The sequence below is a fragment of the Dendropsophus ebraccatus genome, chromosome 15 (genome assembly GCF_027789765.1).
Source record: "Dendropsophus ebraccatus isolate aDenEbr1 chromosome 15, aDenEbr1.pat, whole genome shotgun sequence".
Lineage (NCBI taxonomy): Eukaryota > Metazoa > Chordata > Amphibia > Anura > Hylidae > Dendropsophus > Dendropsophus ebraccatus.
The window spans coordinates 40573097-40587712 of record NC_091468.1 but is presented as its reverse complement, the minus strand read 5'-3'; the positions used below and the strand labels follow the sequence as shown (position 1 = coordinate 40587712).

The 14616-nt window shown below is 43.2% G+C and overlaps 1 protein-coding gene across 2 annotated transcripts in view; it reads right to left on the bottom strand.

Annotated features, from left to right (window-relative positions):
• The window catches only part of CFAP61 (cilia and flagella associated protein 61), a 210914-nt gene that overhangs the window by 84150 nt on the left and 112148 nt on the right, over positions 1-14616 (bottom strand). For both annotated transcript variants that reach the window (XM_069954188.1, XM_069954187.1), the window contains exons 19-20: positions 13264-13356; positions 11025-11193 (exon numbers count right to left, since the gene is read on the bottom strand). In XM_069954188.1, coding sequence (XP_069810289.1) covers positions 11025-11193; positions 13264-13356 — 262 coding nt within the window. The remainder of the gene's footprint in view (positions 1-11024; positions 11194-13263; positions 13357-14616) is intronic.

Here is a 14616-nt window from a genome sequence, read left to right as displayed (position 1 = left end):
CTAAAAAGATATACAATTATATAAAGCCACAATGGAAATATAAAAATGAGAAATACACAATGGATTAAACGTAGAATGTAATTTAATTGAAATAATGCAAGCTGACTGCAAAGTAATTGCCTCTTCAGAGACAGAGGAGGTAACATTCATTATCAGCTGTAACAGATCACAGATTCATCACCTGCATTGTTTTTTGGTGTTTTTCTGTGGCATTTTCCCATAACAAATCATCTAATTCATAGATTATGTAATTTTATGATTCTTCGTTAAATCACAATTTGCAATGTGAAAAACAACAAACACAGACGTATTAATGGGGCAAATGCCACCAACAGCCTGAAAAATTGTACTCCTAAGAGCATGCTGTATTTAAAAAAAAAACAATAACAAATAAAATAAAAACAGGAAAAAACGCACAACAAAACCTAACCAAAGGCTGGGTTCAGATTATGTTTCTGCAATCTGTTTTTTTTGCAAAAAAAGATGAAAAACGGATGAAAAAAAACTGATGCATTTGTGTGCATCCATTTTGATCCGTTTTTTCCTCTGACCTCCATTAAAAAATAAAACGAATCAGTTTTTTTTTAAAAGACACAAAAAATAGGTTGACTACGTTTTTGTGTGTTAAAAAAAAAACGGATCCATTTTTTCATTGACTTCCATTATAAGAAAAACTGATCAAAACTGATGCACACAAATACATCAGCTTTTCATTCATTTTTTGCCAAAAACGGATTGCAAAAACAGACTGCAAAAACGTAGTGTGAGCCCAGCCTAACAAAAGTGAATAAAAACACCACTGGGAAAAATGTCTTGTTTGTAGAGCATTTATTATTTCCCTAGAAGACCATGGCTATGGACACCTTGCTGATTTTTTTATTTTTATTTTTTATGCAAAATGAAGCAACTTTTAAAATAGTCTTTAGCAAAAAGTTCCTATTATTAAAGCAACTCTGTACCCACAATCTGACTCCCCCCAAACCACTTGTACATTCAGATAGCTGCTTTTAATCCAAGATCTGTCCTGTGGTCCGTTTGGCAGGTGATGCAGTTATTGTCCTAAAAAAATACTTTTAAACTTGAAGCCCCGTGCCAAATGGGAGTATCTGTGCCCTAACTTTGCACCACCACTTTGCCACTGAAACATTTTCTCCATGCTGAACATTGCACAGGTCCTTAACAATCCAGGTCCTTAACAATTTGGCACAGGCTTCAAGTTTAAAAAGTATTTTTTAGGACAATAACTGCATCACTTGCCGAACGGACAGCAGGACAGATCTTGGATTAAAAGCAGCTATCTGAAAGTACAAGTGGTTTGGGAGGTCAGATTGTGGGTACGGAGTCACTTTAAGCAGCATTACAGATAAAGATAAAATAAATTAATCAGATTCTCAGGGGCTTTCTGCAGGGGCAGAGTGACACACCAGCTCAGAGAGGAGCCAAGGGGGTGAGAAACCCTAAAGGGGAACTTCCACAGGATGGGAAGAGAAGATACAAGGCAGTCTGCTGGGAATAATTACAATGGCTGAGTACAAGTATTGAGAAAAACAGAGCTCATGCAGCAAGCTGTAGAGACTGTAGAAGCAAAGGAAAGCACATTTTTAATAAAGATCTTTGAAGAAATAGTTTTTGTAACATCATAAGTATAAAGCAAGAATAGATTGCAAATGATTTTTAATGGTGTCCGTAGACTTTAAAATTTTACTTCCTAAACTTGTCATTCACTATGAAAAAATTCATTAGGTCAATCTTTAGACAGATTAAAGGAGAAGTCCCACCAAAGTTAAAAATTTCAGGCAGGGGTGTGTGGGAACCTAAAGTATACTTACCATCCCTGTGCCCCCCATAGTGCCACTCTCACCCGCCGCTGTCATTCTCGGTCAACAACCGGGTACATCACATACCCAGCCCCTTCAGCTGGGATTGCCCCATCAGCCAGTCGGTGACTGCAGTGATGTCCCATCCCAACCACTGATTGGCTGAATGAGCAGTCCATCAACAGGATAGGCAATGTTACAGCTGGAAGAGCTGCAGGAAACCAGCGGCTGGCAGGAACCGGTAAGTCAGCGCTGTGGGGGCACAGGCATGGGTAAGTATGCTTTCTTTATCATGTTCCCACACCCCTCTGCCTGCCTGAGATTTCTAACTTTGGTGTAAATTCTCCTTTAACTCATTGAGACATCAGGTTATATCCGTCCAAGGAGAGGGAATAGAGGAAGAGGATGGGAGAGTGGTTAAAGCACCCTACTGCTGACATGACAGCTTAACTTGCTTAACAGTGCTATATGTTGCTCAGTTATGCTGTAAATATACAGGATACTCCTCTTCAGTGTATCAGAGACAGCAAAACAGCTAGTTTACTCACGAGCGCATAGAAAACCAGAAAGTAGGGGCAAACCTAAAACCACAGCATTTACACTAGCTTGGGGGCCAGCATACATTTCAGTCTACAGTGTGCAGGACAGCCGCTGCAGAGGTTGATTCATAAAGTTGTGGTCACCACAAGGACTGGTTTTTATTAAATATGCACTTAACTGGAGACTGTGGCATAGCATTAGCCCACGTGGAACACGGTGACCACCATCTCTCTGCTTAGGTTTTAGTGTAATATGGTTTCTACCTTGTTTGAAAACCTCCTGCCTACAAAATGAATTAGGGCTCATACACATGAAAAAGCCGAGCACATGCCCTTTACAGCACCACCCATGTCCAGATCCTGTGCCTCTGTGAAACCATTTTCTCCCCTAGGAGCAATGTTTCCATATTACTCGCATATTATATCATGTCATGTGGTACTAATAAAATTTAAAGGGGAACTATCAGGAGCCGAGGATGAAGGTATGTCTCTTATCTTCATCCTCTGCGCCATTTCCTGTGCAGTTTTATTATAGTCCTCTGTCCAGTAAGGCCATTTGAAACACTGCCCCATCCCTTCATGAGTGGAGCGGGCCGACCTGTGGTGTGACAGTGCTCCAGTCGGCCTTACAGAACAGAGGACGACATTAAAATTGCAAAGAAATGGCCCAAAGGATTAAAGTAAGAGACATACCTTCATCCTCAGCACCCCATATGCAATAGGGAGCTATCACCAGGTTAGATTCATCTAACCTGCCCATAGTTTCCCTTTAAGCACACTGTACCACAGGCCATTCTTACATTGGAGAGAGCTTGCCATGGGCTACATCCTTAGGAGCACTTGTCTGCTAAATTTACATATAATGTAGTACACGGGAAGAGGGAATAAAATAGTGCTATAGCAAGCCGAGTATTACAGATGTATAATGCATCTGTCTGCATGTTCCATGCATAAGACTTTATACTTAGATAACATTGCCTACTGTCTCTCCCTGTGTGGTGTATCCTGCTGTAACATCCTCACTTACTGATATATACTCATTATGCACACTGATATAAGATTGCTTCAAGACATGACATGCAGTTATGCTTCAAGCAGATATATACTGTAAATGATTACAGGTCTGAATCAACACTAGGTCTTGTCACAAGAGCTTCCCCTGCTTAGCGGCTACTTTTGGGTGGTATACCACCTGGTGAGAGCTCATTCACTGCTAGCCATGTCTCTATAATGCCATTTTGCCAGAAAGACTTTAAGAGGAGGACACATCATTTGGACCGTGAGAAGTAAGATGACTTTTTTTAACAAACTTCTAGGCTACTCTGGTGTAAGGAGCAGTGGTTATGTGAAGGAATGAACACAGGGTGAACAGGCTTCTAGATGAGGCAACCAGACAAGCAGAAGAAGCTCACACAATTTCCTTGTCCACCATCCAGACATAGGTGGTACCTTCATTACACACCTGTGTCTCTGCTATTCCAGGAGCTTATCAGAAGGTAATTTGTTGTTACAGAACCCATTACATGTCCTGCCATTGACAGACAGCTCCCGTCGTCCTTGCTTGCTGTGGTGTCGTTAAAGAGAAACATGGACTACTATGGACTGGAACTATATCATCCTTAGCAATAAGTCCAGGTTTTGTTTGGGATCCAGTAATGGTCAGACCTATGTATGGCGTTGTGGATGTGATGTGGATTTTATTTGGATTTATGTGGATTTAAACATCTGGAGATGTTTAATTTTCTAAACACCCCTCCCAATTCTGATGTGTGACGGTGTAGCATCCCATAGACGGATAGTAAGGACTGCTGTAAGGTCTCCCCTAAGTGTGATATGTGGTGGGTTCATTTAGCTGGTGAGTCATGAAGTGGGCATATAAGTATCCTTGTATAACATGTGGTTCTTGGCATGAACCACAACATAGAGAGACGGCATAGAGAGAAGCCATAAATTGGTCTGTATTCATGCTACAGTGGGTTTATCCATATCACCTGCATTGTGGGTGCAAACCATGACAGTGACACCGTTTCTTATGTTTGGAGAATAAACACAGACTGGAGTGCAACCAATTTGGAAGTGGTTTTGTGACTTTAGAAGTTGGTTTTTTAAGCCCCTATTCCACGGGTCGTTTAAAGGAGCAATATCGTTCGTATTTGGCCGATATCGGCCGCTACGAACGATATTCGTCCCGTGGAATAGAGTGCAACGATCAGCCAACATCGTTCATGTCGGCTGATCGTTGCAGTCGCTTGTTTTTCAACATGTTGAAAAACAAGCGACCGATATAGCAGCGATCTGCTGCCGTCGCTCCGTTGAATAATAGCGTCGGCAGCAGATGCTGCTATATCCTATGGGCTGCCCGGACGATCAGCGATCCTCCGAGCAGCCCCTCCCGCACTCACCCGCTCGCTGCAGCCGCGTTGAATAGCGGCGGCAGCGAACGGGGAACGAGGAGCAAACGAGCGCTAATAGCGCTCAAGTTTGCTCCTCCAAACGACTTGTGGAATAGGGGCATAGTCCCTATTCACATATCCAACAAAGTTGTCCTTGATTGTTAAACTTTGCAGGACATGTGAATAATGCCCCTATTCCACAAGTCGTTTGGAGGAGCAAACGAGCGCTATTAGCGCTCGTTTGCAACTCGTTCCCCGCTCGATGCCGCCGCTATTCAACGCGGCTGCAGCGAGCGGGTGAGTGCGGGAGGGGGCGGCGGGGAGCTGCGGGGGGGCTGCGCGGGGGATCGCTGATCGTCCGGGCAGCCCATAGGATATAGCAGCGTCTGCTGCCGATGCTCCTATTCAACGGAGCGACGACAGCAGATCGCTGCTATATCAGTCGCTTGTTTTTCAACATGTTGAAAAACAAGCGACTGCAACGATCAGCCGACATGAACGATGTCGGCTGATCGTTGCACTCTATTCCACGGGACGATTATCATTCGTAGCGGCCGATATCGGCCGAATACGAACGATATTGCTCCTTTAAACGACCCGTGGAATAGGGGCTTAAGTGTGGACGTGGGAATTTATTGCCCATTGATTGCTATTGTGCTTTTCACACATTCCGCTTTTTCATAGATTCACAATCTGTTCCATAAAAAAATGTAATGGACATCTAATAGCGCAGATGGTGATTAACCAATAGAAGTCTATGGGATCAGTGTTGTTCACAGAAGTCGAATCTGTGACGTCCGTGAAAAACATGGATCAAATCTAAAGAAAACTAGTAACATTTTTTACCATTTCAACATTTTTGTGGATGTACGTGCACTACTGATGCAATTATGGACCATTTTTTACAGATCACAGAGTAAAAATTGTGGACCCATTTTCTAGCTGTAAAATCACTGTATCGCTATGTTCACACAACGTCAAAAAAAGAGAAAAGGCGTCCACCTTTTCTATTTAAAAAGATGTCCAGTATTGCCGCGATTTAATTGACTTTAATGCAATGCACTTAAGTTAGTGGGATGACAGACGTCCAATGCACACAATGTATAAAATGATGGACGTTATCTGCGCGGACATCAAAATAATGATCATGACAATTATTTATGGACATCTATTGCAAACAGTGGACTTATTTTTTAGTTGTTTACACACAGTTTTTCTTTTTTCACCATTTTTACTATTAAATTTAATGGATACACCCAAAGTGCAAATAGTTAGCCCATTGCACTGACGGGAGGCAAGACAGCTAAATGACGTCCGTCATTTTAGCCTCAATATGACGGACATCATTTTAAACTGAGCTGAAAATAAGTTGTGTGAACATAACCAGTGGCGTAACTACCAGGGTCGCAGAGGTCGCAGCTGCGACCCGACCCGCCACCCGTAGGGCCCCCTAGGCCCCCCCATCAGCATTATTTTGCTTGCGGTCACAAGAGGCCGACTCCGTCAGCCCCTGGCTGACGCACGGCTGTCGGGGGTGTCGCGTCCTATCCCCGGCAGCGCGCGCATCATAGAGTTCCCTGTGGCTTCCTGCACAGGGAGCGTCTCTAACGTGCGCTCCCTGTGCAGGAAGTCACAGCCACAGGGAACTCTATGATGCGCGCGCTGCCGGGGACAGGACGCAACACCCCCGACAGCCGCGCATCAGCCAGGGGCAGACAGAGTTTTTCTTTTAATTTGCCTGCAGGGGCCATCTATAGGAGGAGGGGGGGGGGGGGATTTGAGGGGGCATCTATAGGAGGAGAGGGGGTTTGAGGGGGCCAATCTATAGGAGGAGGGGGGTTTGAGGGGGGCCATCTATAGGAGGAGGGGGGTTTGAGGGGGGCCATCTATAGGAGAAGGGGGGTTTGAGGGGGGCCATCTATAGGAGGAGGGGGGTTTAAGGGGGGCCATCTATAGGAGGAGGGGGGTTTGAGGGGGGCCATCTATAGGAGAAGGGGGGTTGAGGGGGCCATCTATAGGAGAAGGGGGGTTTGAGGGGGCCGTCTATAGGAGGAGAGGGGTTGAGGGGGCCATCTATAGGAGGGGGGGTTTGAGGGGTCCATCTATAGGAGGGGGGCCATCTATAGGAGGAGGGGGGATTGAGGGGGGCCATCTATAGGAGGAGGGGGGGTTGAGGGGGGCCATCTATAGGAGGAAAGGAGAGAGGGGGCCATCTATAAGGAGGGGAGTAGAGAGGGGGCCATTGATAGGAGGGAGGGGGAAAGAGGGCCATCTATAGAGGGTTGGGAGAGAGGGGGCCATCGATAGGAGGGAGGGGGAGAGAGGGCCATCTATAAGGGGAGGGGAGGGGGCCATCTATTAGGGGGGGAGAGGGGGCTATCTATAAGGGGGGGCAAAGAGGGGGCCATTTATAAGGGGAGGGGCCATCTATAAGGGGGGCATCTATAAGGGGGGGAGAGGGGGCTATCTATAAGGGGGGCAACATAGCAGGAGAGGGGGCCATCTAAAAGGGGGGCAACATGGGGGGGCATCTATAAGGAGGCTGCACAGTGGCGGGCATATACTATAAGGGGCATCACATACAGCCAGCCTACCTACTAAATGAGGGCGTACAGGGGCCAATACAGATGTGCAGTGTGTATAGAGATGAGGATGGTGTCAGAGTGAGGAGCCTAATATGTTTCTCTGGCAGATTCTGTGGGTTCGTGGCTCGGAGAAGTTCTCATAACGGCCCAGGACAGATGGAGAAGAAGATGAAAAAGGAAGAACTCTGATCAGAGAAGACGTCCCCTGTGAGTAACCTGATACAACTGCGCTGTAATGTATATGGAGTATAGAACCTGTGTACAGCTGCGTCAGCATCTATATGACTGGATGAGGTGAGTGATCTGTGTACAATGGATGTTATTCAGTAGCAGCGGTGGTGTTAGTCAGTATGTGGTGGTATTAGTCAGTATGTGGTAGTGTTAGTCAGTATGTGGTGGTGTTAGTCAGTAGCAGCGGTGGTGTTAGTCAGTATGTGGCGGTGTTAGTCAGTATGTGGTGGAATTATTTGTTACTTGTTATCTGGTACTGTGTTTTTTATTGGTCTTAGTTTACAGGATTTGGTCAGTAACAATATGGTGGTGATGGTAGTGGTTGTGCGGTAATATTTCCTTCCAATATACTGGTAATATTGGTCTCAGTGTACAGGATTTGGTCAGTTACAGTATGGTGGTAATATGTATGGTGGTAATATGTATGGTGATAATATTTTCTCTTCCTTTATGCTGGTGTTATTGGTAATATCTGTCTTGGTGTATGTGTGTGTATATATATATATATATATATATATATATATATATATATATATATATATATATATGTATATATATATATATATATATATATATATATATATATACACACACACCAATAGCATTACTTGGTCGTGAAGGGGGGGGGGCCACATTGATCTCTCGCACCAGGGCCCAGGAGACATTAGCTACGCCGCTGAACATAACCAATGTGTGAATGAGGCCGTAAGCTTTCACCTAGTCATTAGTATCACAGTGCTGTTTCTTCTTTCCATCATTACATTCCCATGTATGAAGTTTTATTTGATTCCAACAACTTCTTCTCTAGCATTAAGCGATTAAACAAGAATGTTCCAGATAGAAAAGCTAGAGAGAACAACATGGAAGGTGGACTAAGAAACTGAAAATTCAACAGTAGTTTGTACTAGAAAATAGAACAAGGAGTTATGTGACATCATGTAACTATTAAGTAGTAGTAATAATGAGAAGAGAGATTGGGGATTTGGTTGAATTCCACTTTCCATGCTAGTAAAAATAATCATCGGCTGTTGTTTCTTTTTTAAACTCGAAAAATCAAAATAATTTTTAGTGGAAAATAAAAAACTTAGAAAACTGATTTAGTAAAATGTCCAGAAAAGAAAAACAATAAAAACGTATCTATGTGAGATCAATACCAAATCGAGAGAACATGGGAAGATGGAAAACAGAATGTAATATGTTTTCTGTTGCTATACGCGGTGGTGATATTAGCGCTGATTTCAGGGACTGTTGGGGCATCTAATGTGTAACAAGCGGATACAAGGCTTGCATTCATAGCTATGCATTAAGTCAACTTAGGAGCAACATAACAAAAGCCGAAGCAAAAACAACAATCCGGAGATATACTGGTAGCTCTGTGACTGGACATGTTGTTATGCAATTATTTATGTTAGATTATGTGGAAAACATGCCTGCCGTTCCTTCTCCACAAAAGTCCAGATGTCTGTAGGCAGTAAAAGCCTACTGTAAACAAACATAATGGGTCAATAAGCTGGATATGTGCTATCAAAAATACTGTTTAAGCAACTTTGGTTGCTAGAAAACCCTATCAGTGTTTATTCAATCTGCCACACCAGCTATACCTGCAATCTTTTTTTCTTTTTTGTAAAATATGTTGTTTTTTTATGTATTATGCTTACCTGTCTAATCCGAAAGTGTCACCAAGGCCAATCAGCAGATGAAACAATGTGATGAAGCCCTTTGAGGAAAACTGGAATTCTCTTTATATAGTTGTTCTGTAACAATGAGTATTTTTGCCTTAAAGGGCATGACATGGAGAACAATTATTGGGCATGGAGGTGTGGCTGTGCCAAGTAAACAATCCTAGCAGGTCTCCTTCATCCCCAACGCAATCATTTCCTATCCTGGTGCCACATTCTGTATATAAAACCTTGTACCCACATATTCCCAATGCGCCCAACTGAACATTTTGAGGATTTTTTTCAACCTACCATCCTGGGAAGCCAAGGCCTCCACTGCATATTTTGGGCTGGCTTAAATAACAAAAAGATCGGGGGGATTATGAGGCTTGTGCTGTATCCCAAGGCCACAGAGAAATTTCAATGGTGGCCTGGGCACCAACCCTACATAGAAGGATGTACCTAAAGAGACTTTATCATCCTATCTCAGGGTAGCATATGCTTGTGACAAAGAAGCTGAACAGAATGACGTATCACTTACATTGTTCTGTGCAGCTGATCCAGAGCTATCCTCCTGAATAACATGGAAAATAAGTAGTCCTCTCCATGATGTGCATGAGCCCAGTAGTCCTCATTATTCATGAGAAGCAGAAAACTCCGCCCACCAGCTGTTGATTGACAGTAATCAGCAACTGGAGGGCGGGGGAGGGGTGTGGCAAGAATCCTATTCTCCTGCATATTAGGAGAACAGCGGCACAAGATGATATAAGTAATACAATGTTTTGTTCAGTATTTCTGTCACTAAATGATGCTGCCTTCATTTAAGGCTGCATAAACCTACTGACAGATTCCCTTTAAGAAGTGGAAAACTGGTAAGAGGGCGCAAAGATTTATGGCCCTACAGCCTATGGCTTTGTTCACACAACGTAAATTTTCAATTAATCAAGGCTATTGTTGCCAATTGCAACAGCGGACGTGATTTTTAGAAAATTTACATTACACTGAAGGCAATGGAATCCTAACCAGAGTGTAAACACATAGAATACGCTCCGGCCGGGAATCCAATCGGCCGCAGTGAAAGCTGACTTGTCAGTTTTGTGCGACCACTATTCATTGACAGTTCACACAATGGAGAGTGTGGCATCGGACGCACATTACATTGTCGGCTATGGGTAATCGGGATGCGGGCACATAGGAATGTTCATCTGTGTCACAGAAAGGCCGGTGTCTTACGTAGTGTAAACCCAGCCTATGGCTGGATCCATGTTTTCCAGGCAGCCTTAGGGCTGCGTCTAACTTCTTCACCCACCGGTAATCAAATGCCACATGATCGGGTTCGGACAAGCCCTCATGTCTATTGGTTTCTAATACTCTTCAAAAAGCCTCAAAAAGCCTAAATAACTATATGTATTATTTTATTCTTCTTTATTACTTAATAATGCCGTATTTGTTATGGCATGAAGTACACACCAAGAGGCTAACGTTTAAAGCCGAAGCCAAACATATGTAAATAGTCACCACTAGACATCAGGGTATATAACAAGTAAACAGCACATCACAGGCAATTCTGAATAGAGCAGAATTCCTGGCACCAGATAATAAACTGGCATCCACCCACCCCAGCCATTCTTTTCGGCTGCAAATTGTGAAAGAGAATACATCTGAAGGCAAACAATTAGGCGTTTACGAGCTATAATGCAAAATGTGAAAGGCTAAGTTTTATTACACAGACAAATGTTTAGAAATGAAATACATTTGCAGATTAGCCGAGTGCATCAGCAGAATCCAATCAATCGCTTACCTGGTACTGCTGCCCAGTGCAAAGAATTAGATGGTCATATGGTACTTTTCTATCATTGGAAACAATCACAAACTTGGCAGCTCGGTCTATGCCAGTCATTTTACCAACCACAACATTAACCCAGGATCGAAGTGACATCAGTGCATAATCTTTATCATTATAACAGTGGCTGGAAAAAGAAAAAAAAAAAAGCGGTAAGTGACATTTTAGCAGCTGACAGCAGGCATTAATTAGACATCTGGTGAGTCGGTGGAGAGCCTCTAGTGGTTTAAGGCTGTTGTCTTGCAGTGAGCTTTCCAAAAGCCTATAGCAAGAGATAATTTATAATTCAGCACTCTGTTGAATAGCTGACATCCATGAGACAAAACAGTACTTTATAGCCACGGCCAATACCTCAACAGTGGAGACAGCCAGCGTTGCGTCTAATACCTTCTGGATCTTCTGGGTTTTTACTGAGACAAATATTACAGCTCACCAAGATAAATACGAAATACAGGATATAGTCAAAGTACGGAAAACTCTGACAGACAATAAGGAAAAGTTTGGACGTTCTTATTTTTGAAGTCTACCATGCTTCTGCAAATTTAATACAAATTGTATTCCTACTATAAGGCCATGTCCACACAACGTAAGTTCCGTACTCATCACGGCCGTTGTTGCAACGGCCGTGATTGGTACGGAGATTACGTTGTGCTGCAGGCCGAGGGAATCCCGTCCGGAGTGTATACACATGGTATACACTCCGGCCGGGATCCCTAGCGGCGCCATAGAAAACTGACATGTCAATGAATAGCGGCTGCAGAAAACCCTGTCAGTGCACACTATGGAGCGAGCGGCTCCGGCCGCATGCACCATAGTGTGCAGAAGGGAGTTCTGATGCGGGCGCGCACGGATGCGCCCGCATCAGAACTCTGCTGCGCTAAAGATCATCTGGCCGGTACTGCAGTACCGTCTGGGATGATCTTTTCTGAGAACGGCCGTTCAGTGACCCGGCCAGGTCACGGAATGGCTGATCTCATACTAAGTGTGCACATAGCCTAAGGCTGCATTCACAAGTCCCGTAACATTCTATTTTAGGAACCATTCAAGGGAATGCAGCCATTCACACGATCCGTGCCGCAACCCCCACTGCGACCTACACCGTGAAGAAATTGGACATCTCCTAGTACGGATCGCGGCATGGATAATACAGTCTCGACACTCATGCACAAGAAAATTCCACAAGGTTGGCAGTCTTTGAAATCCTGACCCAGGCTATTCTAGCACCGATGACCAAACCTCGCTCAGACCACTTGATTTTCCCATCCTATTGATGATTCACACTGAACTTATCCACAGAATACTTGGTTACTTAATTTTATTCTACACTCAAGGGACATGCCTTTATTTTTTTATACAGAGAGGATCAAAATGTAAAGGGACAAGTATTTAAAGGGGTTATCCAGCGCTACAAAAACATGGTCACTTTTGCACCACTTCTGTCTCCAGTTCAGGTGTGTTTTGCAATTAGGCTCCATTTACTTCAATGGAACTGAGTTTTAAAACCCTACCCAATCTGGAGACAAAAGTGGTGCAAAAGTGGCCATGTTTTTGTAGCGCTGGATAACCCCTTTAAACTACCCAGATCGGTAAGCCACCACTCCTGCTGACGCAGGAGCGCTGCAGATTTCTACTCTGATCCCACCTTAAAAAGGCGTTGGGATCAGAATAAGGCTGCCATAAAAATCCACATCAGCGGTTAATAAGGGGTTAATGGGTTCTATTGGGATTTGCTACTGCGTTGGACAAAGGTGACAGAGAGCACTGTGTCAGACTGGAAAGAATACACTACTTCTTGCAGGTCATACAGCAGTTGATAAGCACTTGAAGACTTGAGATTTTTAAATAAAAGTAAATAACATATTTATGTAAGTTTCTAAAACAACCTGATTTGAAAGAAGAAAAATTTCGTCGGACTTCCCCTTTAAAAAGCTAGGAGAGCTGTAGTAAATGTCATTAAGATTCAGGACATAGAGCTGAGTCTCTGTCCCTGTGTAGCAATACTGGCTGTACCACTCTGACAGAAGCCCCGAATTTGTATATATAGTCAAAAAGTGCACCTCCAGAAAGTAAAAAAAAAAATAGCTACAACATCTAAAAAAAAATGTGCAAACACACATTCATCATTCTATCAACTTGTTTTTAAGAAACTAAAATAAAATAGATAAAGCATTCTCCACGTCTAAGCATTTATACTCACCTGCTGGCAAGAAATGATTGATCCACACAACTACTATTTCCAGGCAGACCATGGGTTGATACCAAAGTGATATTGTTGAATTTTAGATGTGGGCTGAAAAATAAAATGGAGACAGTCACGTAACGGTATTATACTATAGCGGATACTATACAGCTATTATTATTTGTATTGGTAACATGTTAAATACATATTTACTCTATATATAAACCCTCACTAGTGTTGTAAACCTTAATACTTATTTAATGATCGGTGGAGGCCGACCTCCGTGAACCTCACTGTTCCCGAGAACAAAGGAATGAAATTCTAGAAAACATAGCAGACACTTCAGATTTCTTCTCCGCACAGAGCTGCTTCTGACCCAGTGTTGTGCAACAACGGCAACTCAATCCCATTTACGTGAATAAGTCAGAGATCTAGTACTAATGGGTGAAAGCAGGGCTGCGAAGAATAAAAAAACTGGTTGTAGTTCTAAGGATCAGGGGGTCTCACTGGTCTGTAAGTCTTCTAGCGACCCTTTTAACAACCATATAAATTTTACGAATACAAAGAAATTTTCTGTCAAACCCAAGTAAAAGCCAACAACTGAAGGGTGTGTAGACATTACCAGAACCCTGGTTCATAAAAGAGACCAATGGAGTCAACAACCCCGGTACAAGTTTGGCCCTTGATTTTATGCCTCTGGTTGTAGACTTGGATATGTTTGAGTTAACACTGAATACATTGTCCTGTGAGATTTCCTTCCCATCGCATAACACGGTATATATATAGATTAATTTCTTTATAGTAATGCCCCTTCGACTATAAAAAGAACTATAAAAATGCGAGATTGCTTTGAGCCATAGACATGGTTAAAGAAAACATTGCAATTACATCTTCCTAATAAAGAGGGAAGGCTGACCATGGGGATTACAAGGTTTTATATATTATTCTTCTTTTATAACCTTATGGAAATTCTAACAACAGGTTTTAAGGATTTCTTCAGATACGGATCCCACCCTCACGATAACTGACAAAATGCTAGTAAGGGCCTGTCAGGAAAACTGCTATGAACAGATATACTAAATGTGTATCTATGAAGTTGCGTAGCTACCATGGAGGCAGACAACGCAACTGTGGCAAAGAGTGGTCTGCCTCCATGGTAGCTACGGCTCACAACACCCAAGTCCGCCATTCTCTTTTTGTTGGAGGCAGCTTTGCACCTCCTGCTAGCAGAGTCCCCTCTTCCCGATGTACATACATGACCCAACACAGTCCCTCTGTGTTCGTTCTCCCAGATTTCCGGCGCACTAGTGACGTCACTTGTACACCGGGGGTCAGGGAGAACAGAATGCTGAGGGAATGCACCAGGTCATG